Raw genomic sequence first — 27,614 nt, 5'->3', positions numbered from 1 at the left:
AAATAATATTTTTTTTCTACATGCATAGCATTTACGTGAATGCTTTGTGAAGAATACGCGTATGATGTAATTTTTTTGAAAAAATAAACAAAAAAAAAAGGTTAAAGTTCACACGAAAAGTGTGTTACACTCGTGCGAGATTTGTGCCATTCTTCTTTCTTCTTTCTTCTTCCGCTCACTCATGTTATGCAAAGCAAAAGGTTCGTTTCAATTTTTACACTCTCACCCGTTTCCTTTTTTATATTGGCTTGGTTTTTGTTTTCAAATGTGTCTCATCTATATGTTCATTAATCATCCTATCATTTATTTGATTCTGTAAATTTTAAATTAGGGTTCAACTAGAAGTATAAGGAGGGGAACTACAATTTTGGGACCTCTATTGTTTTGTTTTTTATTTTTATTTTCATTTGAATACTTGATAATTGATATGGTTATATATATCTTTTGATTGCTGACTTAGATATTAAAAATCTCATCTTTTGTTTCATTTTCCATATATCATTTAATTAATATTTTTTCCTTTTTTTTTCTTTTCTGGATTCTGACCTAGGCTTTGTAGGATACATGTCACAGTGTTCAGTTTGATATTTTGGTTATACCATTGTTGTAATTTGGTTAAGAATTTAAGATAATTAGCTTAAAATTATACATTTGACTATATAGAAATTTCAAGCTTGCCCTAGTTTATCTCAATATTTGTTTCTGCTTGTGTAGTTCAAATGAGATGACATCTTCTCAAAATGTTGAGTTGGAGGCAGCAAAGTTTCTGCATAAACTCATTCAGGATTCGAAAGATGAGCCGGCCAAGTTGGCTACTAAACTCTATGTGGTGGGTTTAGTTTTCTCGTAAATGAAATTCTTTAACTCTTCTTTTACTTCTTATATAATAAGACTAGCTATACTTGCAATTAATTTGATGAGTGTTTCAGATACTACAACATATGAAATCAAGCGGGAAGGAACATTCAATGCCGTATCAAGTGATATCAAGGTAAAATACCATCAACTTAGCACCATAACATGTCCATATATAGTGGTTGCATTATTGATCCTTGTTTTTTTTTCCGGTGGATTCGGTTTTTAAAACTATGCCACAATGGTCATTGGAGTGAGCGAAGATAATAAAATTGATAATTTGATACTGATTGTCTCCATTAGGGCATATGGTTACTTTTGAATTCCTCCACCGTTGGTGGTTAATATATTATCTTGCACTGCCATGCATATGAGATGGGAAGTAAAATAATAATAAGAAACATTTACTTAGAGGTTTGTGTGGTTGGATTTGCACTTACAAATATTTATTGGGCTTTGGAGTTGCTTTCCAAGCAGAAAAAAAGGTTTGACTTTTTTTAGTTTTTGAGTAATTTCACATGAATCACATGCATGAAGTAGAATACCTTGATTTTATTTTTTGCAAATGGGTGATAAACTTAATTCGTAAGGCACTGCCAAGGTCCATCTTGTAAACTTAATTTCTTTTGTGGTGCTTAGTGATTGTAGTGAAGCTTGTAACCATATCATTCTTAGCACCGGATTAGTTTGTTAGTTTTGGTTATCTGACCCAATTTTTGTTTCATGTTTGCCGATGTTTTCGGACTAAATCTTGTTTGTCACAGGGCGATGGAGACCGTCATCAACCAGCATGGTCTTGATATTGAAGCATTGAAGTCATCACGTCTTCCTTTGACTGGTGGTCCTCAAATAGGTAATTATGCATGTTCTTTACATACTGCAGAATGAATTACGTGATAATTTTTCAGAGGTTTTCATGCAATCGTTTGTTAATAAATGCAGGATCTTCTTCACAGGCAGTGGGTGTCGCAAAGGATTCCCGAGTAGGCTTAGCTGAAAATGAGATGTCCAAAATGGATCCTTTGGCTTCTGGCCGGCCACCAGTTGCCCCAAGTGGGGGAGCACCTGATTATTATCAAGGACCTGCGGCTCAGAGAAGTAGCCAGTCTTTTGATCATGGGAGTCCATCTAGTTTGGACTCTAGGTCTGCTAATTCGCAGCCACAAGACAGACGTGATACTGCCAATTGGGACAAACAGGTGAATCAAAAGGATGGTAAGAAAGCTACCACAAAGAGAAAGAGGGGAGATACATCACCACCTGTCGAATTGCATGTTGACAGTCCTTCTCAGCTAGACCCTCGCAACACTGTTGCTAATGCCAGGAAGGGGAAGCAAAACAAGGCTGAACCATCAGATGATCTTCCAGGTGAAAGTAGTGAACTCACCAACTTTAATATGATTCCAAGTAGTAAGCAAATGGTGAATTTTCAACTGTTTGGTAGCATTACTTAAAATGCCAATGCCTAATATCTAAGTGCTGAAATTTCAGGTGCTTTTGCTAAGGTTCACGGAGGGATGGCGGTTCCTACTAGTGCATCTCCATTCGCTGAACCAGTTTTTTCAAGTTCAATGCAACATGTTGGCACACTTGAACGTGATGTGGGAAGTTTGGCTACTTTAGATCAGGTACGTGTTATTCACTAATTTTTGTTTTCTCTAAGCTCAACTTTTTTACCATACCTGACCCTGAAGATTTTATGTCAACTTCTTCCACTTCCTTTCACTATGTGGGTTGTATATGAACAAGTTGATTGCTTGATGAGATATTTTTATTGACAGATTGGCAGGCAAAGTAGTGGCTCAGAAATGACTATGCTCAGACAAGGTGTTCATTCCCGAGATACAGGGAAATCCACTGTTACTGCAGCACCAGCGTCATCTGCCATGCTTTTCAAAGAGCAACAATTAAAACAGCTTCGAGCTCAGTGCCTTGTTTTTCTAGCATTTAGGTAGACATAGTTCTGCTTCTAGCTTTTGGATATGAAAAAATAGAGTTGAATCATTGTTTTGAGATAGCTGACCGTTGACCCCATCTAGTCGGAGTAAGGCTTGGTTGTTGTTGTTGAATCATTTTTTGAGTTATGTTGTGAAACATAATTGTTCTTTGTGCAGAAATTGCTTGGTGCCAAAGAAACTACATCTTGAAATTGCACTTGGAACCCCCTTTTCTAGAGAAGGTGATTTTTTTTAATTCTTTTTACATATTAAAGATCTTCATTGATTAACCAGTGAGCAATGTGATTGTAATTCAGATGGTTCTGGCAAAGATTTGGCTGAGCACAAAGGAAAGTTACAGTCTTTTAATGAACCGGGTAATACTTCTGGGGTCATGATGCCATTTGGAGATCCTTCAGGATCCTCTTATGCCGGAAAAGTTCAGGAGGGTGAAACTTTGTCAAGGGGAACTGAGAGCCCAAGAGTAATGGATGACATAGGTAATCTACATCCTGACATGCATATACTTTCAGAAGAAAGGAAACACCTCATAGCCACAAAAAGTGAAGTTGAAAGACATATGCAAGAAAGAGTGGCTGGACAAGCTTCTTCAGCCACATCATGCCACCAGCAACATTCTTCAAGTACAAGGGGTGCTGTAGTTAATAAACACTTCGATGATGTTGACATGCAGATTGGAAGGTCTAACCAATCTTCTGTCACAGGTTCAAACAGTTGGCCTGGATTTGTCGGTCATAATGAGGCTTCAGTGGGACCTCCACAGATCTCTAATACTCATCATGAGTTGGCTATAGAAAGAAGAGAGAATATTCCTAGTCAGTTTCAAATTGTTGGTAATAATTGTGGTTCCCGGAATCACAATTCTGTTAATCACTTGACTCCTTATTCGTTAAAGGAGCACTGGAAACCTGTTCCAGGGACTGACAGTGATCTTCATGGAGCAACCATGAGGGATGGAAATGTGATGACAAAACATGTGTCTCAAGGTTTGAGCCACGCTAAAGGAAACCAAATTATTGCAACCAGTTTGTTTGATGCATATGTTATTCATGTTGTTTCAATGTCAATAATCTATGGCATTCTGAATGTTAAATGCATTTACTTGCAGATGGGTTCAAAGCAGGTTCTGTTGATGATGCATTCAAGCATGGCCTTACAGAGCAAGATGGGAATGGGAGGTCGGTTTTGGCTGATTTGCCACCTCCAAAATATACTTTGTCGGAGAGATGGATTATGGATCAAAGGAAAAGGAGGCATATAGTTGAGCAAAATTTGGTGCAAAGACAGCAGAAAACAAAGCAAAAGATGGCGACATCTTTTCACATGTTAAAGGTTTGTTTTACTTTTATCTTTCAGTTTTTCTAGTTTACTGTTTAGTATACATTTGATTTATTGTGGACAATACATGTACATGCTTGTGCTTGGTAATTATTAGAGAAGTAGATTGGTTTACTGTTAAGAGTTAGTTAAGAGTAGATAGAGACAGTTAGATGTGCCAGCTATCATCTATTGACAGCTATACACTTATACTATGTATACTCAACTCCCTTTGTATTTATGTAATGAAATCACAATATCAACATAACAGAAAACAGCTTCAGTTTCTTTCTTCTCCCTCTCTTTCCTTCTCTGTTTACAGTAATGATTTAATGTTTGCGTAAACCTCATGTCCTGTGCCTCGTTCCCTAATATGTAGGAAAAGGTTAGCTCATCTGAAGACATTTCTGCTAAAACAAAAAGTGTCATAGAGTTGAAAAAACTTCAACTATTAGAGCTCCAACATCGTCTCCGCAGGTAATTCGTAGTGTTATATGATTTTTTGTTCCTTATCTTGCAGTTTGACAGTATATTTGTCTTTTGAATGCAGTGACTTTCTGAATGATTTTTTTAAACCAATTACAACTGAGATGGAACATCTGAAATCAGTCAAGAAACATAGGCATGGTAGGAGAGTGAAACAACTTGAAAAGTATGAGCAGAAAATGAAGGAAGAGCGTCAGAAACGGATTCGTGAGAGACAGAAGGAGTTTTTCTCTGAGATAGAAGTTCACAAGTATGTGATCTGTATATAAATCTACTTGCTTTTTTCTATCCATTTTTTTTGATGCACTGGAGTAGATTGCTTTGTATCAGTGTTCTCCCTACTCTTTGTCTCAGACACTTGCTTTATTACTTCAAATTCAGGGAAAAACTAGATGATGTATTCAAAGCCAAGAGGGAACGGTGGAAGGGTTTCAATAGATATGTAAAGGAGTTCCATAAAAAAAAAGAACGTTCTCATCGTGAGAAGATTGATAGAATCCAGCGGGAGAAGATTAATTTGCTGAAAATAAATGATGTGGAGGGCTATCTGCGAATGGTGCAGGTAGGTCTATTTTCCTAATGCAACAACAACCACTAAGCCTTAATATATATAAAAAGATACATCGCTTCTGTAGAAGTTTGTGTGGTTGATACATAACATCAAACTCAATGGTTACATTAGGATGCAAAATCAGATCGGGTAAAGCAACTCCTTAAAGAGACTGAGACATATCTTCAAAAGCTCGGATCCAAGCTACAGGAAGCAAAAGCTGCAGCAGGACATTTTGGGCATGATGTTGATGAGATTGGGAGAGCCAGTTTTCTTGAAAATAGTGAAACTAATTTAGAAAATGAGGATGAAGGTGATCAGGCAAAGGCAAGTCCCTCCCACACACAGAAAAAAACTAACAAGCGTCTCTTTCTCTTTTAAGCATTTCACTCATTTCTTCCAATTCTGTTTTACAGCATTATATGGAAAGCAATGAGAAGTATTATATGATGGCCCACAGGTATTAGTTCTGCATCTGGGTGCTCTTTAGAAAAAAGGTTTATTGTTACTGTAAGTTGCTTATTTATATTTTTTATATAACGAAAGGATGAATTGTTAGAGACTAGGAAGCTGGTTTTAAAAGTTTATGGTCGATTGATTCGATTAATCTGTGCATACCCTTATCATGTTTCTACTCGGTTGAGCAGTCCTCCTGGTCCATTCTAAGCAATTTTTTTAAATATGCAGCATAAAGGAGAGCGTTGCGGAGCAGCCATCTATTTTACTGGGCGGTAAATTGAGGGAGTAAGTTTAATATATATCTTTTTATATGGCAACTAATTTAGTCGATATATATGTGTCTTGGCTGTCTTGCCTTGGAGATTCCATTTGATTGCATTTAGGAGAGTGATATGGTTGCATATATGGCTCGGTAGTCCTTGACTCAGTTGGGGATTGTATTCTTCTCACTTTACATTCTTTTTATCTCCCATGTTTTAATAATTGGTTAGTTAGTTTTCTTTGGCATGCAAGGAATTTGGGTTTACTTTTCTCATGATTGCAATTTTTGTTGTTAGGTATCAAATGAATGGCCTGCGGTGGTTGGTTTCCCTATACAACAATCATTTGAATGGAATCCTTGCTGACGAAATGGGACTGGGTAAAACAGTCCAGGTAATGTTGTTTGAACAGCTTAATATATATACTCGGGTTCCTATTGCTTTCCCTTTTGTTACTGTGTCATTGACTATCTATATTCTTCTGGATATTTTGTCTTGTTTTTTTCGGGGTTTACAATTCTGTTTCAATGCATATATACAAGCTAAAACCCTGGAGCAATATTGCACTTAAAGATTTGAAGAACTTCTGTACCCGTGAGCATGCTTTTAAACTCTCAAGTTAACTCTTACAATCTACAGTCCCAGGTCACAAAATGAGTTAACTTACATGTAAACTCCCTTTTGGTAAACTTCTAAGGGGTTCAAGGACACTTCGATAAAATCAATAAACTTTTGACTCTACTAGGAACTTACAAGCCTATATTTATACATTGATTTGGCCTCAAAATGTGATTTTTTTGGTTGGTGCTGGGTACTTGTGTTGAACTACCTATGCACTATAATATATATTTGATTTATAGAGCTAATGTTATGTTTATTTTTTTCTAAAGCTACAAAGTAAAGTAAGTTTAGCACTTCATTTTTGTAGCTTTAAAATCATATAGCAGTTTAGTTAAGTATTGATCTCTTTTTGTATTTTTTACTTTAATCTGCTTTGTTATAAAGTTAGAGTGTTGAATATGAAGTATTTTTTACTTTAATCTGCTTTAAATAACATTTTTGAGATATGTAAATTTTAGTCGATTTTACAATTCAAGTTTACCTAAACTCTCTAGTTTGACAACCCTGACTATAAAATCCTAACGCCCTTTTATTTTATAGGTTATATCTCTAATTTGCTACCTGATGGAAACAAAAAATGATAGAGGACCGTTTCTTGTGGTTGTGCCCTCTTCAGTTCTGCCTGGTTGGGAATCGGAAATCAACTTCTGGGCTCCCAGTATTCTTAAAATTGTCTATTCTGGACCGCCTGAGGAGAGGCGTCGGTTATTCAAGTAATAGAAATTTAAGATATCAGCTCCCATCCATCTTTGTTATGCATTTCTTCTTTGTGTATGCACCTTATGGGTTCTTTGTATTTTAGGGAAAGGATTGTTCACCAGAAATTCAATGTTCTTTTGACAACGTATGAATATCTGATGAACAAGCATGATAGACCAAAGCTGAGCAAAATACATTGGCACTATATTATTATTGACGAAGGCCACCGCATAAAGAATGCTTCTTGCAAGTTGAATGCAGAATTGAAACACTATCAGAGCTCTCATAGATTGCTGTTAACTGGAACACCATTGCAGGTTTTCTTCCCTTTTAATTTTTTCTATCTTGAGTGTATCTTGCTATGTCCTTTGTTTTACTTCTGGCATTATTTGTCTATTTTCCTAATGCAACAACAACCACTAAGCCTTAATATATATAAAAAGATACATCGCTTCTGTAGAAGTTTGTGTGGTTGATACATAACATCAAACTCAATGGTTACATTAGGATGCAAAATCAGATCGGGTAAAGCAACTCCTTAAAGAGACTGAGACATATCTTCAAAAGCTCGGATCCAAGCTACAGGAAGCAAAAGCTGCAGCAGGACATTTTGGGCATGATGTTGATGAGATTGGGAGAGCCAGTTTTCTTGAAAATAGTGAAACTAATTTAGAAAATGAGGATGAAGGTGATCAGGCAAAGGCAAGTCCCTCCCACACACAGAAAAAAACTAACAAGCGTCTCTTTCTCTTTTAAGCATTTCACTCATTTCTTCCAATTCTGTTTTACAGCATTATATGGAAAGCAATGAGAAGTATTATATGATGGCCCACAGGTATTAGTTCTGCATCTGGGTGCTCTTTAGAAAAAAGGTTTATTGTTACTGTAAGTTGCTTATTTATATTTTTTATATAACGAAAGGATGAATTGTTAGAGACTAGGAAGCTGGTTTTAAAAGTTTATGGTCGATTGATTCGATTAATCTGTGCATACCCTTATCATGTTTCTACTCGGTTGAGCAGTCCTCCTGGTCCATTCTAAGCAATTTTTTTAAATATGCAGCATAAAGGAGAGCGTTGCGGAGCAGCCATCTATTTTACTGGGCGGTAAATTGAGGGAGTAAGTTTAATATATATCTTTTTATATGGCAACTAATTTAGTCGATATATATGTGTCTTGGCTGTCTTGCCTTGGAGATTCCATTTGATTGCATTTAGGAGAGTGATATGGTTGCATATATGGCTCGGTAGTCCTTGACTCAGTTGGGGATTGTATTCTTCTCACTTTACATTCTTTTTATCTCCCATGTTTTAATAATTGGTTAGTTAGTTTTCTTTGGCATGCAAGGAATTTGGGTTTACTTTTCTCATGATTGCAATTTTTGTTGTTAGGTATCAAATGAATGGCCTGCGGTGGTTGGTTTCCCTATACAACAATCATTTGAATGGAATCCTTGCTGACGAAATGGGACTGGGTAAAACAGTCCAGGTAATGTTGTTTGAACAGCTTAATATATATACTCGGGTTCCTATTGCTTTCCCTTTTGTTACTGTGTCATTGACTATCTATATTCTTCTGGATATTTTGTCTTGTTTTTTTCGGGGTTTACAATTCTGTTTCAATGCATATATACAAGCTAAAACCCTGGAGCAATATTGCACTTAAAGATTTGAAGAACTTCTGTACCCGTGAGCATGCTTTTAAACTCTCAAGTTAACTCTTACAATCTACAGTCCCAGGTCACAAAATGAGTTAACTTACATGTAAACTCCCTTTTGGTAAACTTCTAAGGGGTTCAAGGACACTTCGATAAAATCAATAAACTTTTGACTCTACTAGGAACTTACAAGCCTATATTTATACATTGATTTGGCCTCAAAATGTGATTTTTTTGGTTGGTGCTGGGTACTTGTGTTGAACTACCTATGCACTATAATATATATTTGATTTATAGAGCTAATGTTATGTTTATTTTTTTCTAAAGCTACAAAGTAAAGTAAGTTTAGCACTTCATTTTTGTAGCTTTAAAATCATATAGCAGTTTAGTTAAGTATTGATCTCTTTTTGTATTTTTTACTTTAATCTGCTTTGTTATAAAGTTAGAGTGTTGAATATGAAGTATTTTTTACTTTAATCTGCTTTAAATAACATTTTTGAGATATGTAAATTTTAGTCGATTTTACAATTCAAGTTTACCTAAACTCTCTAGTTTGACAACCCTGACTATAAAATCCTAACGCCCTTTTATTTTATAGGTTATATCTCTAATTTGCTACCTGATGGAAACAAAAAATGATAGAGGACCGTTTCTTGTGGTTGTGCCCTCTTCAGTTCTGCCTGGTTGGGAATCGGAAATCAACTTCTGGGCTCCCAGTATTCTTAAAATTGTCTATTCTGGACCGCCTGAGGAGAGGCGTCGGTTATTCAAGTAATAGAAATTTAAGATATCAGCTCCCATCCATCTTTGTTATGCATTTCTTCTTTGTGTATGCACCTTATGGGTTCTTTGTATTTTAGGGAAAGGATTGTTCACCAGAAATTCAATGTTCTTTTGACAACGTATGAATATCTGATGAACAAGCATGATAGACCAAAGCTGAGCAAAATACATTGGCACTATATTATTATTGACGAAGGCCACCGCATAAAGAATGCTTCTTGCAAGTTGAATGCAGAATTGAAACACTATCAGAGCTCTCATAGATTGCTGTTAACTGGAACACCATTGCAGGTTTTCTTCCCTTTTAATTTTTTCTATCTTGAGTGTATCTTGCTATGTCCTTTGTTTTACTTCTGGCATTATTTCTATAACAACGTGTTATAAGTCTGCTGGTTTCTTTATTTTATATGCAGAACAATCTTGAAGAGCTGTGGGCACTACTTAACTTCTTGTTACCTAACATATTCAATTCATCAGAGGACTTTTCTCAATGGTTTAACAAGCCATTTGAGAGTACTGGAGATAACTCACCTGATGAAGTTAGTTTTGGATCATTTTTATTCTGATCAATTTTAACTACACTCAGTCTTGATCCTGCTTTTAATTTTCATTGACTTTTGTGTATACTTATTCTGTTATTTACTAAATAGGCTTTACTGTCTGAGGAGGAGAATCTCTTGATCATAAATCGTCTGCACCAAGTTCTAAGGCCATTTGTTCTCCGGAGGCTGAAACATAAGGTTTTTATCATTCCTCCTAGAGTTTTACATATACAATGACCACTGCTTATTCTTATGGAAAACTACTGTGGCTTACATTTCTTGTTTTGGTTCTTATATGTGTTTGTCATTCTTAATAGTATTTTGTGAACTAAAATTGTGAATATTACAGGTGTATTATTGTGTTCATACAATATATGCTTCTGCATATATGTAATATTAATAATTTTGTTTGTTTTTGGTTTATGTTTAATTTCTTTGCGTGTTCTCATCCATGCACATTCCCAAATAATTTCAGCAGGATGTGGGTTATAGCTCTTTAATAGTCAATGATATGTTTGGCTATCCACGGTCCACGAGGCTATTACATTGTGGCATGAGATCTTTTAAGAGTGATCAGAGTATTTATGAATTTCTGATGTAATATGGCATTGATTTTCAGAATCAGTAATATTGTGGGGTTATATTTATGGAAAATTGGTTCTCTGTTATTCATGCTATTTGCTGCATACCCTTCCTTGTTCTGTTCTCTTACCTGAATCATTTACTCTATCAGTCATCATGACTTACGATGTTTGAAAAGTGCTATTTCATGTGCCTAATAATGTCAAAAATCATCATTACATGTTATTGAAGTATTTCCATTTTCAATTTATTGTAGGTCGAAAATGAGTTGCCTGAGAAGATTGAGAGACTTATAAGATGCGAGGCTTCTGCATATCAAAAACTTTTGATGAAGAGAGTGGAAGAAAATCTTGGTGCTATTGGATCTTCAAAGGTATGCTTTCAAGTATTTTCTGTTCTGTGTTGAATGATTTGTTTCTTGAACTTTTCATGTAGCTGGGAAATTATTTCCTTCTGCTTTTCCTTGAAATAAAGAGCTTGAAATGATACTTGTATGTAACACTGGTGGCCATATTGAAATGATAATTGCCAGGCTCGATCAGTGCACAACTCCGTCATGGAGCTTCGCAATATATGCAATCATCCATATCTCAGCCAGCTTCATGCAGACGAGGTATATTCTTATACACGGTTCTTCTCAGACATGAATGTATAATGTGAGAATTGAATTATGATTTTAACTTGAACTCACATAGAAAATTGATTTGACGAGATTTAAACTTCAAAGGATGTGCTGCATTTATTTATAAAGTCAAACTGAAAGATTGAAAAGGTATTCCGTTGTATGAATTTATCTGCAAAATCCTAATGATTGTTGCTAGACATTTGTCCTCAAACAAGGTAACATGAGCTATAAAACGGCTTCTATTTTATACGGGCTTGCTTAACATGGAAAAGTTGTTGTTGCAACCTGACAAGGAATTTTCAAGGATATTTATGGTGGAAGCGGTGGGTTTGAATTTATGAAATGGAAATTTGTAGAGTGAACAACTTCCCATAACATTGAGGAGTATGTTGGGATTGGGGTCTGTGTTGATCGGCTACTCCTTGTAATCGTCGTTGGTGATTGTAAACTCTCACCTTTTCATAAAGAGGTCAAGTTTTATGTGATCTGTTATCTTCTTCTTTTTGTATGCTTACGGTTTGACCCTTGCCTTTTTTAGGTGGATAACTTAATCCCAAAGCATTATCTGCCACCTATTATTAGACTTTGTGGGAAGCTTGAGACGTTGGATCGTTTATTACCTAAATTGAAGGCAGCAGATCATCGGGTATGAAATATCATCCTATTTAATTGTTATTGGATCATTACATTTCATTTCCTTCATGTCAGTATTGTCATTAACTATGAAGAAAGATATTTACTAAACTTACTTAGCTATTTATTGCGCTTATATTTGTTCGAAGTTCTGTTGAAATACCAATGTGTGATGGTCCACGTGGAAGGAACTTGTGTCACTTAAGCACAAGGTCCTGTGTCCAATCCCCGGATTCATGTGTATGTAAAAAACACTATTGGAAAGAGTTACCGCTTAGGTGACTGTACCTGGAGAGATTAGTCTCACCTATGGGATGCAAGGATATCCACTATGGGAAACAAAAAAAAGTTCTGTTGGGATATGTTTTCTAGTTCGTTCTTTAGATTCTGAAGTGTTTGACACTACAGTCTAGTTCCCTTTTGCTAAGGCTATGAAATGAAACTGCACTGGTTCTTCATTTGGTGATGAGTACCTTGTCTTCCTATTAATATTTTTTCTGAAAATTCAACTTTGTTTGATATCATACTGTCAATGCTTGTACAGGTTCTTTTCTTTTCGACGATGACTAGGCTTCTGGATGTTATGGAGGAATACTTGACCTTAAAACAATATCGGTACCTCCGGTTGGATGGGCATACATCAGGGGGTGATCGTGGTGCCCTTATTGATCTTTTTAACAAATCTGATTCTCCTTACTTTATATTCTTACTCAGGTAATTTTAACTTCTATCAGAGTAATGGATGTGGTTGTGGGATGGTTATAACTAAACCATTTTACACATGAATTTACAGAAACATTTGTGTACTTTAATAATAAGAGCGGCTGAATCTTGATAAACACAAGTTCATGTTAAGTTCTTGGTTACATTATCATGTGTAATGATTACATTAATTTATTGTTATTATAAGCATTCGAGCTGGTGGTGTTGGAGTTAATCTACAAGCTGCTGACACAGTGATCTTATTCGACACTGACTGGAATCCACAGGCAATGAACTTTCTTTTAATTGATTTTATACATAAAATTGTTTGTTTTTGCTGCTGGTTATTTATGATTTCTTTGTCCATTGGTGCATTTTCAGGTTGATCTGCAAGCCCAGGCAAGGGCTCATAGAATTGGTCAAAAGAGGGATGTTCTTGTTCTTCGCTTTGAAACAGTTAGTACTTTTTCCCTTTGACTTATGGTTTCTAATTAATGGGTCTTTAGTTGATATTATTGCCTATATGCTACATTACATCCACATATAAATATTTCCATGAAAAAAATTAAGTATTAAAAGAGTAAGTTATGGAGGAATGTAGAGAAAGAGTGTGTTGTGTGCATTGGAAAAGAGTAACAAGTGTGTTGGTCTTCATAGAAGGCAATGTTTGTTTGTTGGGTCTGTTGGCTTTGTTACCATGACCTTTTTTGGCTTCTCTGGTGCAAAACTCATGTGCCTTTTAGTGTTCATATGGTAGATATGCAAAGAGACTGTCATGCCTTGTTGCATGACCGTTTTGCATAGTTTTTAGGTATGTCATTTGTTCTAGCGAGGGTTTCTTATCCTCTTGTGATGTTCTCCCTTCTCCTTTAATAGTATTTCTATTTTTATAAAAAAAGAAGAGAAGTTATGAAAGTTTAGTTTATATTGGTCAAAGGTATCACAAGCTGCAGGTTTTCAAACTGCCTGCCATACAGGAGATAGTGCTGCTCCGTACTACACAGCGAGAACTAAGACTTGTATATGAACATTGAAGTCTCATAAAACCTAAATTTCTACCATGTTCATGGTGGTTAGAATTCAGATAATAAAATGTGCTTGTTAGTTGTTACTGTCCTAGACTGTACAAATTCAAAATTTAACTCTATCAATTTATTTGATTAATTTCTCATCCAGGAGTTATCTTTTCGCAATGGAGTAGTTTTTTTTGGACCTTGTGCTTGTATTATTTTAGGGAAAGCCTATGGTGTGTAGCTGAGGTAGACTTTAGGGATCCACAAGAGAGTTGCAAGAAAATTTATAAAAGAGAGGAGAAGAAAAATATGATGCTTTATGAATCTTCCAACAGAAAAGGAGAATGATCTCCTTCAAAACGATTGCCCCTTCTACAAAGAGTTTCCCCTTTTACGACTTAGCTAAATCTGTTTCCCAAACTAACAAATTCAATGAATGACCCTCTTGTCTACAAGTTCACATATTTATCTATCTAATTCAACTAACTAATCACTGATCAACCAACAAAGCTTTATCGTTTAATGATCTACGAACAATTATTGGGTCTTTTAAGCATGCTGACCAAGGTTCAATCTTTGACCATGTTTATGGAAAAAGGCTTTGTCGGGAGAGATTGCACGCACTTTTGGTCTCTACCTTGAAAGGGATTAGCCTCTAACTACCATCTACTAACACCATTGTGTCTAACATTAACTCAGTTTAGTTGGTTCTTCGTGCATAACTGTGTCTGTGCTGTCAAATGCAATCGGTTTAATTTTTTAGAAAATTTGCAATTCATTAGACATCTTAATATTAAAGCATCATCAAAGTGCCATATTATCATGTTTGCTAAATTATCTTTCTCTGCTTACGATGTAAAAAGGTTCAAACTGTCGAAGAACAAGTCAGAGCTTCAGCTGAGCACAAACTTGGCGTCGCTAATCAGAGCATTACTGCTGGTTTTTTTGATAATAATACAAGGTTGACAGTACAGAGATATATTTCACCTTTAGTTCAATACAAAGATTTTATATCAGCTCTCAAATTTCTTTTGTCTATATTTATTGCAGTGCTGAAGATCGTAGAGAATACTTGGAATCCCTCCTGCGTGAGTGTAAGAAAGAGGAAGCTGCACCTGTTTTGGATGATGACGCTCTAAATGATATCATAGCCCGCAGGTAGATTTTTTTTTTTGCTTTCACTATCTATCTATCCCGATTTGGTATGTCTTCTTATTTTGTGATGAATAATTGGGTTGCTGGTATTTCTTTCTCTAATGTAGTTTAATGTGTTCATTTTTTGAGAATGGCAACCTGATGTTGGTGGGATTAGTAGGAATTAATATGGAAATCCGGGAAAGATGTGTATGTGACTCATTTCTACCTCCGTTTAAGTTGTTTGTAGAAAAGGGTTCCTGATGTATTATTGTTATGTTAGCTTTCTACCCTGTTATCCATTGCTGTTTTAATTCACATATTGTCTTGTTACATTCTATGCAAGCATGGTAGCCCTTAAAAGAGTGGTGCTGTTGTGCTGGCTTTTGTTGTTGATAGGCAACTTTGGTATTTTAAGTATTGATCTTCTAATTCTGTGATTTCATTTTCAATGTTATGTCAAATCTATTTTGTTTTGAAAATAGCCTTATAATGACCTTATAATTCAGTTTTTACCCTTGATTCCTACTCCTTCCACCCAATTTGTGTCAAAGAAGAGGAGAGAGAAATATATCTGATGGGAATGTTCATTTTGTTGACAGTGAAACAGAGATAGATGTGTTTGAGGCTGTTGACAAAAGAAGGAGGGAAGATGAGCTGGTATGCTGTTGAGCATTTGCTGTTTTTTATTTTTATCAGCATCAATTTTTACTTGCTGTTTGTATGATGGAGAATCTTACTGGAGCTCAAAAAAAAAAATCGCAGGCTACATGGAACAGATTGGTGCTTGGGCAGGCAACTGATGGTTCCGAACTTACTCATCCTCTTCCTTCTCGTCTTGTCACTGATGAAGACCTGAGACAGTTATATGAAGTGATGAAGATATCTGATGTGCCTAAGAGTAGGGTGGAATCTACTGGAGTAAAGCGGAAGGGTGGGAATCTTGGGGGCCTTGATACTCAACACTATGGTCGGGGAAAACGTGCAAGAGAGGTTTGTCTATATATTCTTTTGGATTGCAAGGACAATTGTATTTTATATTAAAAGAAATATTATTAGAATAGAAGAGAGGAGTACAAAGGAAGAGGATAAGGCATCCCAAAAAAAAACTAAAACCATGTGAAATAGCCAGGCAACAAAGCATGTCAAGCCCAAGGGAGCTCAAAAGGGATACCTAAAGACTAACCTTATCCTTAAGTCTAGGATCGAAAAGGAGTAATGCATACCTGCTTTTCGCGTTGTATGAATAGGCCCTAATCATCATATCTACCTAGTATATCTGGATTTCCCCAGGGATAACTTGTATAGTCATGAATTCATGATGTAAAAGTGATGTTAAAAAAGCAGAATAAATGAAAATATACTCTTCTACTACCTCATGTGTTAGAAATTGTATATAATTTATGATCACCATGCACATACTTCTTATAGGTACGTTCCTATGAAGAGCAATGGACGGAGGAGGAATTTGAGAAGATCTGTCAGTCTGAAACTCCAGATTCACCAAAAGTAAAAGAAGCGGCAGAGATGAGTTATTCAACAAATGCTTCCAGCTCTTCTATATCTGTTTCTAAGACAGAACCTGTTATAAATCACCCTTCTATTCTAACAGAAACTGCAGTGGTTCCTCCTGTAGCCCCAAATCCAATATTGCCATCTGTGGGATGTTTGCCCATACAACAAGTCAAAGACATAACCCCTCCAGTCAAACGTGGACGTGGAAGGCCAAAAAAAATAACTGCACCACCTGTGAATGTCCCTCCTGCTACGTCTGAAACCATTGAAGTAAACATGCAGTCACAGAAAGGAACTGGGTCTGGGCATTTAACATCATCAACTTCTGATTCTATAGCTCATTCTGCTGTAGTTGTAGGTGTCAGTGGACTGATACAGCAGCCTGATGCAGGGGCTGTTCCTAATGCACAGCCTGCCATTCCCGTGCCTACTATTCTACCTAGTTCCCAGTCAGCTGTTGCTCCTGTTTCTGTACCTATACAAGCAAAAGGACAGGGAAGGAAAACTCATAGCAGTGGACAAGGGACTAGACGTAGAGGGAAGAAGCAGACCATGATATCACCTCCTATCCCTAGTGGTTCTGTTGGCCCTACTTTGAAGGTGAATGAACAATTGGAAGACAAATTAGTCAGTCCACCTTCAGTTCATGCTATCTCCCAGAATGAACCTCTAGCCAGCATTGCTGCAGAACACCATCCAACTACCTTTTCTGGTTCAGGTTCTTTAAACAGTGGAATGGATCATTTGGGTGTTGGGACTGCTTTAAAGTCCCAGCAACAACTTCCTTTGGCCTCAGCTACTCCCTTGGCTCAAGTTGCTCCCACTTATCCCTCCGTAGAAATGCAAAGTAATGGGCAAAATCAGAAATCACAAAATGCAGCAGGAGCTCCCCGGCGCAGGGGAAAGAAACATGCAGCAATACCACCTCCCGTGCCTGATGTTATAGGTCATCCGGATTTGCATCTGACTTCTAATCTACAGATTTCACCAGGCAGTCTATTAGGTGATAATGCCACTGAATTGAAAAGTTTGCAACAGTATAATGTTCAGGTATCAGAATGTGTCATCCAGGATCAAGCATCACAGAGCCTAGGCAATCAGGATTTAAAATCAATGGAAAGATCAGATGATTTAGCTAAGCAGACAGTGGCCTTATCTCCAGGTCAAAGTTGTACAATGAAATCCCCAGGTGAATATATTGTGAATTCCTGTATTAGAATTCTAACATTTAAAAAAAAAATTGCAGAAAAAACCTTGAATGTAAACTAATAAATTCTTTGCAGGGCTAGACTCAGAGAAGGTTAAGAATCCTGATGTTCTTGATTCTTCTGTTGAGAATATCAAATCTTCTGAAATTGCCTCATCCAAGATTGAAGTTTGTGAGAATTTAGGGAATGAAAATTTAATTGTCGCAACTCTGCCTGTTACTGAGGTGACAAACAGCCTACAGTCAGGCTGCACAACTCATAACGCTGTTGAAGCTTCAAAAATGATTCCTTCGGTTGATTTGACTCCAACGAAATCATTGGCTGGTAGTGCAACCACAGAAAGCGTTAGTCAGTCTTTAGATTCCATGACTGCAAATTTTGTCACCAGTGCCCCCTTGGGTATTATTTATGCTTCTACAGTGGACTCTGAATCCACTCACTCTTCCTCATTTGAATCTACACTGGCAAAAAAGCAAGGTCGTAAAACTCAAAATCGAGTGGAGCCACGGCGTAGGGGAAAAAGGTCAGCTTCTGTATTACCCGCTGTTCCTGATGCTCTCGTGGGTCATCCTAAATTAAGTCCTCGTGCCTTGAATGCATCTGAGGTTTCATTGGCAGGTAAAGCCACTAAAAATGTTACTCAACCGAAAGCGCTTGAGATCCTTTTGCCTACTGAAGTAGCTGGTCATGATTCAAAAAGAAAAGAGAAAGTTGCTAATTCTTCTCAAAATAAGCAAAATGTCAATGATGTTGCTCGGGTAATGAAGGAAGTTTTCTCTGGAATTTGCTTGCCGAAGTCCAAAGTGCATGATTCTGTTGGTAGTGAAGATAGGACTACACCTTCGGTACATGTAATGGCTAATCCTGCAGCGGATGCCTCCAATAATCAGAGTGTGGAGGAAAAAGCATGTCCTGATATACCACTTACTGGAGCAGCATGTGTTACTTCGAATGTCCATGAAAAAGAATTAGATGAAGCATCCAATATGCAGACTCAGGAGGGTAAAGCAAGTTTAGATACGACAACTACTGGAGCAATGAGCCTGACATCAGCTATTTCTGTGAATGAGAATGAGCAACAATCTGCTAGTGTATCTGATAAAAAAATGACTCTTTTGAATGAGACCTTACCTAATGTCAGTGAGCCTGGAACTAGTGGCTATGGTGAGGTTAAAGAAAAGGAAGAACAGACACAACATTGTATTGAAAACTCAAATACCCAGAATAAAATGGAGGCTCTTGATGCAACTCCACTTCATGCCTCCCAAAAGACTGATGGTTCTTCTGAGAGGCTTTCTACTGGTGGTAGCCTAACTGATTTAAATACAGAGACTTCTATCCATCTGATATGTTCATCTCTGGTTTCTCCTGGTGCTGAACCACTAACGGCAAATCATAATCTTGGAAAGCAATCTGACTCTTCTTTGGAGAAGTGCTCAAGATCTTCACCGCTTGACATTGGTGGCACAGGATGCCAAGCAACGCCATTGAAATCAGAAAATTCTAATAATGGTTTTGAAAATTTTCAGGCTGATACCTTTACTCAGAGTCATTTATCCACAAAAGAACCTCCTAATATCATAGAGCACACTTCTAATGAAAACATTGATCCTCCTAATTCATCTCCAAAATCCTCACCTCTTGCCTGTAGTGACAGCTCCGGGTTAGTTGTTCAGGCGGAAAATTTAGGTGATCAACCTCAAGTAACAATTGTAGTTTCTAGTATTTCTGAACAAGCTGAAATTAATTCTAGAAATGAAACTGAATCATCTTTACAAGCTTCAGCTGAATTCTCTCTCGATGAGGAGATTGGTGGGGATAAAATATCTGCTTCAGCTGACAATGATAAAGATGGTACTGCCGAGCCTCCAAACACGAGCTTGAATCCCACATCTCTTGGTAATCATTCTCAAAATACAATAGAATCTTCCATACAACAGTTTTCAGAGTCAGCATCTGAAATGGAAGGCTCTGGGAGCCCTAAAGCTGTTCTAGATAAGGAGCATCAAGATGCATTTTTAGGATCTGCTGACATGCATGAGACTCCATTGGTCGAGAGCTGCCCAGTATCCCACCGTGAAGAAAGAAAGGATGAAGAGGATTTTGTATGTGAGCAGCTTCAGTCTGGTGGTTTTAGGAGTTTGGAATGTCAGGTAGAGGCTGTGGAGAAGGTTGTAACCAACAGCTCTGGAATCCAGGTGGAACCAAAAGTTGATAATATGGAAAGTGATGTTCAAGTGGATACATCCATTAGTCAGATTTTGGAAGAAAATGTGGATTTGCCTTCCTATGATTCTCTTGCTGGGTCTGGGGATCATACATCAAAGAGCGTGAGTTTACTTTCATCTCCTGAAGTATGCCAGAGTGATGAGGAAGGATCCAAGGCAGATCAGAGTAATTGTTTTGATAAGTCTCAATGTGGTTATCTTTTGCCAGAAAATACAGAGATGGAAATCAATGAAATTCCTTCAGATTGGCCAGTGACTGTCAGCGAATCTGTGGAGGGTGAACTGTTGATAGAAGATAAAAATCATGTAGCTGAAATTAGTGATCAAATTGATGCTTCTCAGATTTCGGAGAATGATCCAGACAAACTTGCTTCCAAAAATGTGGATGTGTCTTCCTCATGCTCGTTGATGGAGGAAGAAAAGGTCAGTGTGTTATCTGACAAGACCCTCATCTGCGATCTGCCAGCTCAGAGTGAACCAATAGATCCTGTAATTCCAGAGGAGAGTTGTAGGGGTGGAATCAAGGTATGTATTTTGCTCATATTAGCACATTTGGCTTGGTAATTCTCCCTCTGATTTTATATTGACTTCATTTATGCAGAGTCCCATTGCAAATCCATTACCACAACAGGAATCAGAAAATCCTGAACCTGTGACCTGTGATCAAATGCAGACGTCGAATGCTGACAGGGTTGATTTAGGACTGACATGTAAGAAGATGGAATTAACTTCTTCCTCAGTGACAGAGCAAGATAAAGCTGATATGCTAGGAGAACCAAATGATTGTTCGACTGGAGAGGGAAGTTGTAGAGATGCCACTGTGGTAAGCTATTCTTTACCTATATGATGTCTGCTACTACAGCAATTCTTGTTACTTCATACTTTATTTCTGCAGGGTCTCTCTGTAAATTCAGTACTGCTTCCGGAATCAGTTAGTGCTGAAGCTGAGATGGGTAAGCAGGGCGAGTCACAGGTTGGTGCCCCCCTACAGACTCAATGTTTTGTATTGGTTTTACAAGTTAGTTGGTTTTTGAGTGCAATCAAGTCAAACAATTTATGAATCATACTTTTGAACTTATAGGTTTGGGTCTAGAAGGAGAAATAAGAATACTGAAAGTAGTAAATCTGTATTGATATAATTGTGAATGATATGTAATATAAAAGAAACACTGACCCTATTTATACTAATATTTTCCTGATTAAATATGGAAGCAAATCATAAAAAATAAGATAAGGTGATCTCAACCTAAGAGTTCTTTTATGATATCCAAAGTAATATAAGATATAATCATTATTCATGATAATAGGAGATATCCTTTCAATACTGAGATCTCCTCTAAATATTCACCAAGAGATAATATAAGATATTGTGAGATATTTCATATATTCTAATACATTATGCACGACATTAAGATTTTATCTCCCAAGTGAGAGTAAAGCAAATTTAAGGCTAGGCCTTCTGGGTTTATATTTGTACAGTCATTTGTAGTATCCCGCTTTGCTAACATCATGACATCACTGCTTCTTTGATAATGTCCTATATTTGGAGCTTTTACTTTAAGACAAATTGGGAGATAATTTTGTACACATTTACCATTTATATGGTTTCCTTACTCAATCTATGTGCCATCTCAGGTTGACGGGAATGAGTCAAAAGGATTAGCTGATACCGAGGAACGGGCAGATATTGTCAAGAGGTATGATGCTGAGATGACAAATGTATCTCAAGTTCCAAGTTCTTCGGAAACAGTTGAAAATGTGGTCGGTTTATCTGAGGAAGGTGTAGTTGCCAGCAAAGCAGGAATGCAGGTAGCAGAGGAATATGAAGCTGTTTTAGGTGGCACAATGGATGTTACTCCAGGTTGTGAAACAACATTAATTCATGGAGTTTCATCTATATGCTCTTCAGTAGTGGGGAATGAACTTGTGGAGAGCTTGTCTGAGAAGGATTTAATTGGCAATTCAGAAGACAAACAGGACACTAAAGAATCTGAAGCTGAAGTTGGTAACCAGGAAAATCAAATTGGGCAAGAAAATGCAATGCAAGACATTGAAAAGTCACAAGCTTTAGTAGCAGAAGTAGAAAATGCAGAAAACTCTTCTGAGGATGGAAGGAACATTGTTGAAAACTCAGAGATTGTACATGAAAAGGCTCCTGAGAAAGAACCGAGTGAGAGTTCAGTGGCAGCAGAAGCCCAAGAATCTGAAACAAAGTTATGAAATATGTCCTTGTATATATTAATATAAATCATATATAGGTTTTTTTTGGTCCATATGTATGTTGTAATTTTCATCCTAGTAGTTGATGGAAAAATATTATGTGTAACCTATGTCTATTTAACATGCTTATCTTTGCTCCACTTATTTGTTTAAAACATCTATTTGCATAGGATATTATGAAATTATTTTTTATTAAGAAATATTTGCTCCACTTATTCCCCTTTATGATTACTATAGATAATCTATTCAACTACCAGTTTTATTATCTGTAGAAGTTGAGTTGATTTTTGTTTTATAACAAATCTTAAATAAAAAATACTCTCAATTGTGATATCTCTGTTATCCATTATGGACACTTGTTTTTAAATTTTAACTTTAGTTCTCAAATGTATATGTGCTAGCTATAAAATAGTTTTTAATTAGATAAATTTTTATATAGAGAAAGAGTTCTTACTTACTGTTTATACTAGCGTGTGCCTGTCAACCCGCTTTCCGAACATTTGTAACGTATATCGTGTATAATAATAGTCTGACTAAAATATTAAAAGCTTGTAGAGAATATATGTATGTGAACATAATTTTTCGGAATTAGTAAAAACATAAAAAATATAAAAAAATATCTAAGTTTTTATAAGAAATTAAAAATATGTGTACTAACCAATTTAATTTTTATAATTAATTTTTAATAGTAATTATTGTTAGATTTTATACAATAATCACATATTTTATTACTTTTGATTGAATGAAGATGTTAAGTTTGTTCCCGTTAAAATCACAAATATTCATTCCTACAAATATTTTCATACTATTTTTAGTCAGTATTGATACTTCAAAAAAAGAATCACATTTTATAATAAGAATCACATGTCTTCCATAAAAAATGATCATAATTCCAATTTCAAAACCAAAACCTTCATTTCTCAACTATAGAATACTATCTCTCATATATTTTTCTCCAACAAAACCCTAGAGTTTGGAAAGACTCACTAAAGTTCATACCATAATCTAAGAATAAAATATAATAAAACAATTACAGTAAGCAATCCTACCAATCATAAGAAGACTAACTTTTATACTATTGAGATTGCAAGGGAACTATGATTGTAGTAAAGATTGCAAACAAATAAAATAAAAATATCACTTTTAACTTTTTACAATAAACTTTCTTCTAACTCAAACCTAAACATAATAAGTCAAATGCTCATTAAAAATAAAAGTTCAAAATCTATATTCTAAATACATATTTGCCATCAAGTCTAAACTCTATAAAACTGCTATGAATAAGAAAAAAATATAAATCTTGATCATGATTTTTATTATTATGTAAAAAAACAAAAAAATAGAGGCAAATTCACATTAGATTGGAGAATACATACAAATATTATTATACTAATATTATGATACTACTATTAAATTTAGGAATGAAAACTTAACAAACAAATATTATTGATGAAATTAATTTTTATCCAAATTAAATATTTACAACGTTTTATTGAGTGAAATAATTGTTTGACTATTCAATAACTTTATTTTTTTGTTAGTAATCGTATCAAATACATACAAAGAATCATGAACAATAAAAATATCATGAACGATCAATGCAGCAGCATCATTCAATCCCTACCGTGTTATAGTCCCTATTGTGGCACCACTTAAAAATAAAGAGTATAATTATATGTATTTTAAACAGTTATACCTTTTTTTAATAATTAAGTTGTCTATAATGCACAAATATATACAAAACATCATGAACAATAAAAACATCATGAACGATCAATGCAGCAACATCATTCAGCCCCTACCGTGTTATAGTCTCTACTGTGGCACCACTTAAAAATAAATAGTATAATTATATGTATTTTAAACAATTATACCTTTTTTTAATAGAGACATGGTGAAAAAATTTAGCTAATAGATTTTTAAAGCATCAAATTTTTATTCGAAATAATAAGGAAACATTTTTTTAAATTATAAAATGATTTTTAAATCAATAAGGTGTCAAATATGCAAAACTGTATAAGAAATAAATGAATAACATCATTCAGTGAAAAACTAACCAAACTAATGTTCTGAACAAAAAGCTAAAAGAGATTTAATTATTCTTAACAATCAAAACCATTAAACCATCGGAATACATATGCAAGACAATAAAAAGAGAAATACATATGAACAAAAATTTTTAAACGCATAAGCAAATAAGAATTAATATGAATCACTTATATGTACTCGTAGAGAAACGACAAAACAATGAAATTAAGAATAGTTTGATGGGAGTGCTCACTTCTCCCCATGACGGCTTTCTTCTTCTTCTTGTTCGGCAACGCGTTACAAATCCCTAAGAGGTTGGTTTATATTGACATTGGCAGACGGAGGTTGGTTTAAATGAATAAATTATTGGTTGTAACTCAACAAATTCCAAGGGAAGATGGGTAGTATTTGTTGTAGTAGCATGTTTGAAAGTTAGATAAAAGTTGTGCTTCATCTGAAAATGATGCACCCCATGGCAATGCCGGTTTAAGTAGCAAAATCTGCACAAATATAGAGTTTGAATAAACAACACAATAAAAACAAAAATTGTTGTGATTTATTGGTTATTAACATATTTTATAGTGGTTATGGAAGAGAGAAAAAATAGAAGAACTAAAAGGGGAGAGATGGGAAATACCTGAAAGTTGGAAGAAATTATTGGTTCTAATGAAACAAATTCCAAGGCAAAATGAGTAGTAGTGATAATAGTAGCATGTATCTATACTATTTTTTTGCTTCAGATTTGCTTTAGATAATGTTCTTATTGGAAAGTAGAACATTATATAGAACATGGCACAACCTCTTAAATATTGCCATGACATAGAACATGGCAGTTTTTTAACCTTTGAAAACCTTTTTCATTAACTTCCTATGTAACTTCCTCTTTTTTATTAACTTCCTATGTAACTTCCCTCCTTATGAGATGCAGATTTTTAACTTCTTAGCATTGTTGTTCAGACTATTGAAGTGCATAAAATAAAATGTATATTTGCACTGCTATATAAAACGTGGCATTAAAAATTATTGACGTAAAAGTTATGAAAATCAAGTTTATCAGCAGATTTTACATTTCTATTTAACCTTATATCTCTTATTTCTATTTAACCTTAGTCAACGGGCCATGATTCACTTCATCTTTTCAAGTTCACATCCATAAGTATAAACATTTATTCACGTAAAAATTATATGTATAAACATTTATTTATCATATAAAAAATATTCACGTAAAAAATATAATAGTATATATCATATAAAAATTATTCAGGTAAAAATTATATGTATATTTAAAAATCAGAGTAAATATGATGTTGATTATTTGTGATGAATACATGGAACATGCATTAGGTTATAATATTATATATAGTTTTTTGGTAAAAAAATATAAGACTGTGAGGGCAAAATAGAGAACCAGAAATTATACCATGATGAGGTGGTTACAATGAGTTTTGGCTTTATTAAGTGGTATAGATAACAATTTGACTCCATTATCATACCATTTTATTTAAAATCAAACTAACAAAACATGATTAAAATCTGAAACGTTTGAATAAAAAAAACTAACCAGTTTATCAAGTAAATAAATAAGACCAACCGCCATCACTAACTGCTGTAATGTTTTATTGAACCTTTTTTCATTATCTGTGTGCATGGGACTAGGCATTGCAACGTTGAGGCTTCAATGGGTAAGGACAAAAAAGTTGAACATATCAAATTAGTAACTGTGGACTTCAAGATTTCAATGCATTGCAATGCTTGTGAGAGAACCATTGCCAAAGCCATCTCCAAATTTAAAGGCACTTCATCTTCATTCTCTTCATCAATTTTCAATAAACAATCTAATCATATAGTAACATTCAATGCTCTTAAACTATTGCTTAAGGATTCACTACAACATAAATTTGTAATGAATAACTAGATACATCATTTTTAATAAAAAAATCTCTCTTTTACTTTCTTAACATATGCCACTTATATATCTATCATATTATAGAGTAATTTTGTAACTTTGGTTTTGTTAGGAGTTGAGAAATTTGTTACAGACATGAATAAACACATGGCAATGGTAACGGGTCGGTTCGATCCGAATAAAATGTTGAAGAAACTAAAGAAGAAGAGTAAGAAAGTGGAGATTGTGTCTATTAAGGAAGAAGAGAAGCCAAAGGATGAATCACATGAATGTGATAAACTTATTCTGATGCAACCAATTATAGTTGAAAATGATTGTTGCATAAAGACTGAAACCTTGATGATGTTTAGTGATGAGAATCCAAATGCATGTGCACTAATGTAGATATCAACTATAGTTAGTTATTATACAAGTTTTAAGTGTTTGTTATTATTCTTTTATTCTTTGATATTGTATTTGTACATATAAGTACATATTTAACAGCCATAGTACTTCTCAATAATGGGAATTGTTACATCACCAGAAAATAATTGAAAATTCTTCTGGTTGCTATGTTCACAGAATAATTATTTGATGTATGTTTTGTATAATGTAAGTTGTGTCTATATTAATTGATGTTTGATATCATTGATTATTCATATTAATTGGTAGAGTGTGAATGCAACTTCATGGTTGGGTTTGGGAATGTTCTGGTTGTACAAAGATAACTGTCATTGTCTACCTTTTTTCTTCTAAATTTAGATTAGAAAAACCCACCAAATGTAACATTTGGCACCACAATTTTATGTCTAGATTATTAGTAGAGGGTGACATCTTCGGAAAAAGATCATCTATCCTAAATAGTGTTTCATTTTCTGTCCTAAGTCAATCAAAGTGTTATTTTTTATTACTTTTGGTATCTAAATTTTTTATTTTATTCACGTATCAGTGTGTGATTAGCTTGAGACAAAAAATGAAACACCGTTCAAACAATTAATCCCCATCCGAAATAGAGATTTGTTTATTTGTACATTTACTGTGTGCCCCTTCTTTTTTGCTGGAATGGAAGTATTGGGACATATGTGATGCATCTTATGGCATGTCCCATTTATATGCTTAATTTACGTATGCAAACTTTTTAAGCAGAACTTAAATGGCGCACTAGATTAGGCACCAAACTCATAAATAAATGCTACCACACATTCATAGTGTGCAATGGAAACAGCATTGTGAATTTATTTATGTTGTGAGTGGATATCCTTATTGTGTGGTATACATAGTTGTGAAGGAATTAGATGGTTAAATTAAACAACTAATATTATATTATATAGGTAGATTATATATATGTATAGAACTTTATTATTAAAGTAGTGAGTGTAACTATACACATGATGCTCTTAAAAAAACTATACACATGATGACTCAAATAAAAATTCCACAAAGGTGAAGTAGCTGCTACTTTTATGATTCTTATTTTGGTCCTGTTAGAAATATATTGACTGCAACTTATGATAACACTAAATTTTGCAGAATTATCTTTAATGAAAACTGTTCTTCACTTTATTCTGTTTATTAATGAATTGAAGAATTAGACATGCTAATAAAATCAGTGTTTAAGTTGATTAGATTCGGCATAGAGAGAGAGAGAATATAT

General features: G+C 35.0%; 2 protein-coding genes across 2 annotated transcripts; both read left to right on the top strand.

The window, feature by feature from the left end:
- LOC109353080 (chromatin structure-remodeling complex protein SYD-like) lies at positions 80-22,247 on the top strand. The gene is made up of 36 exons (XM_019595265.1): positions 80-200; positions 715-829; positions 930-991; positions 1,620-1,708; positions 1,798-2,223; positions 2,347-2,483; positions 2,637-2,806; positions 2,970-3,034; positions 3,110-3,799; positions 3,922-4,145; positions 4,510-4,607; positions 4,681-4,866; positions 4,998-5,178; positions 5,299-5,493; positions 5,583-5,626; positions 5,854-5,910; positions 6,183-6,279; positions 7,047-7,219; positions 7,309-7,522; positions 10,059-10,184; positions 10,296-10,385; positions 11,026-11,142; positions 11,302-11,382; positions 11,933-12,040; positions 12,572-12,741; positions 12,938-13,016; positions 13,111-13,185; positions 14,606-14,703; positions 14,793-14,900; positions 15,479-15,536; positions 15,642-15,869; positions 16,308-17,585; positions 17,668-20,352; positions 20,429-20,650; positions 20,723-20,800; positions 21,463-22,247. The coding sequence occupies exons 1-36, from the start codon at positions 187-189 to the stop codon at positions 22,045-22,047; spliced, it is 9,423 nt and encodes a 3,140-aa protein (XP_019450810.1). The 5' UTR covers positions 80-186; the 3' UTR covers positions 22,048-22,247.
- Positions 25,689-26,456, top strand: LOC109342526 (heavy metal-associated isoprenylated plant protein 19-like). The gene is made up of 2 exons (XM_019580503.1): positions 25,689-25,868; positions 26,094-26,456. Exons 1-2 carry the CDS (start codon positions 25,754-25,756, stop codon positions 26,363-26,365), a joined length of 387 nt encoding a protein of 128 aa, XP_019436048.1. The 5' UTR covers positions 25,689-25,753; the 3' UTR covers positions 26,366-26,456.

This window comes from Lupinus angustifolius, chromosome LG01 (genome assembly GCF_001865875.1).
Source record: "Lupinus angustifolius cultivar Tanjil chromosome LG01, LupAngTanjil_v1.0, whole genome shotgun sequence".
NCBI lineage: Eukaryota > Viridiplantae > Streptophyta > Magnoliopsida > Fabales > Fabaceae > Lupinus > Lupinus angustifolius.
This window is presented reverse-complemented; position numbering and strand designations above follow the sequence as displayed.

Coding starts and splice junctions, on each gene's coding strand:
- LOC109353080 (XM_019595265.1), top strand. Junction 7,523..10,058: donor TAACTGGAACACCATTGCAG/GTTTTCTTCCCT, acceptor TTTTATATGCAG/AACAATCTTGAAGAGCTGTG. Junction 20,353..20,428: donor GTTGTAGGGGTGGAATCAAG/GTATGTATTTTG, acceptor TCATTTATGCAG/AGTCCCATTGCAAATCCATT.
- LOC109342526 (XM_019580503.1), top strand. CDS start 25,754: ATGGGTAAGGACAAAAAAGTTGAACATATCAAATTAGTAACTGTGGAC. Junction 25,869..26,093: donor AGCCATCTCCAAATTTAAAG/GCACTTCATCTT, acceptor TGGTTTTGTTAG/GAGTTGAGAAATTTGTTACA.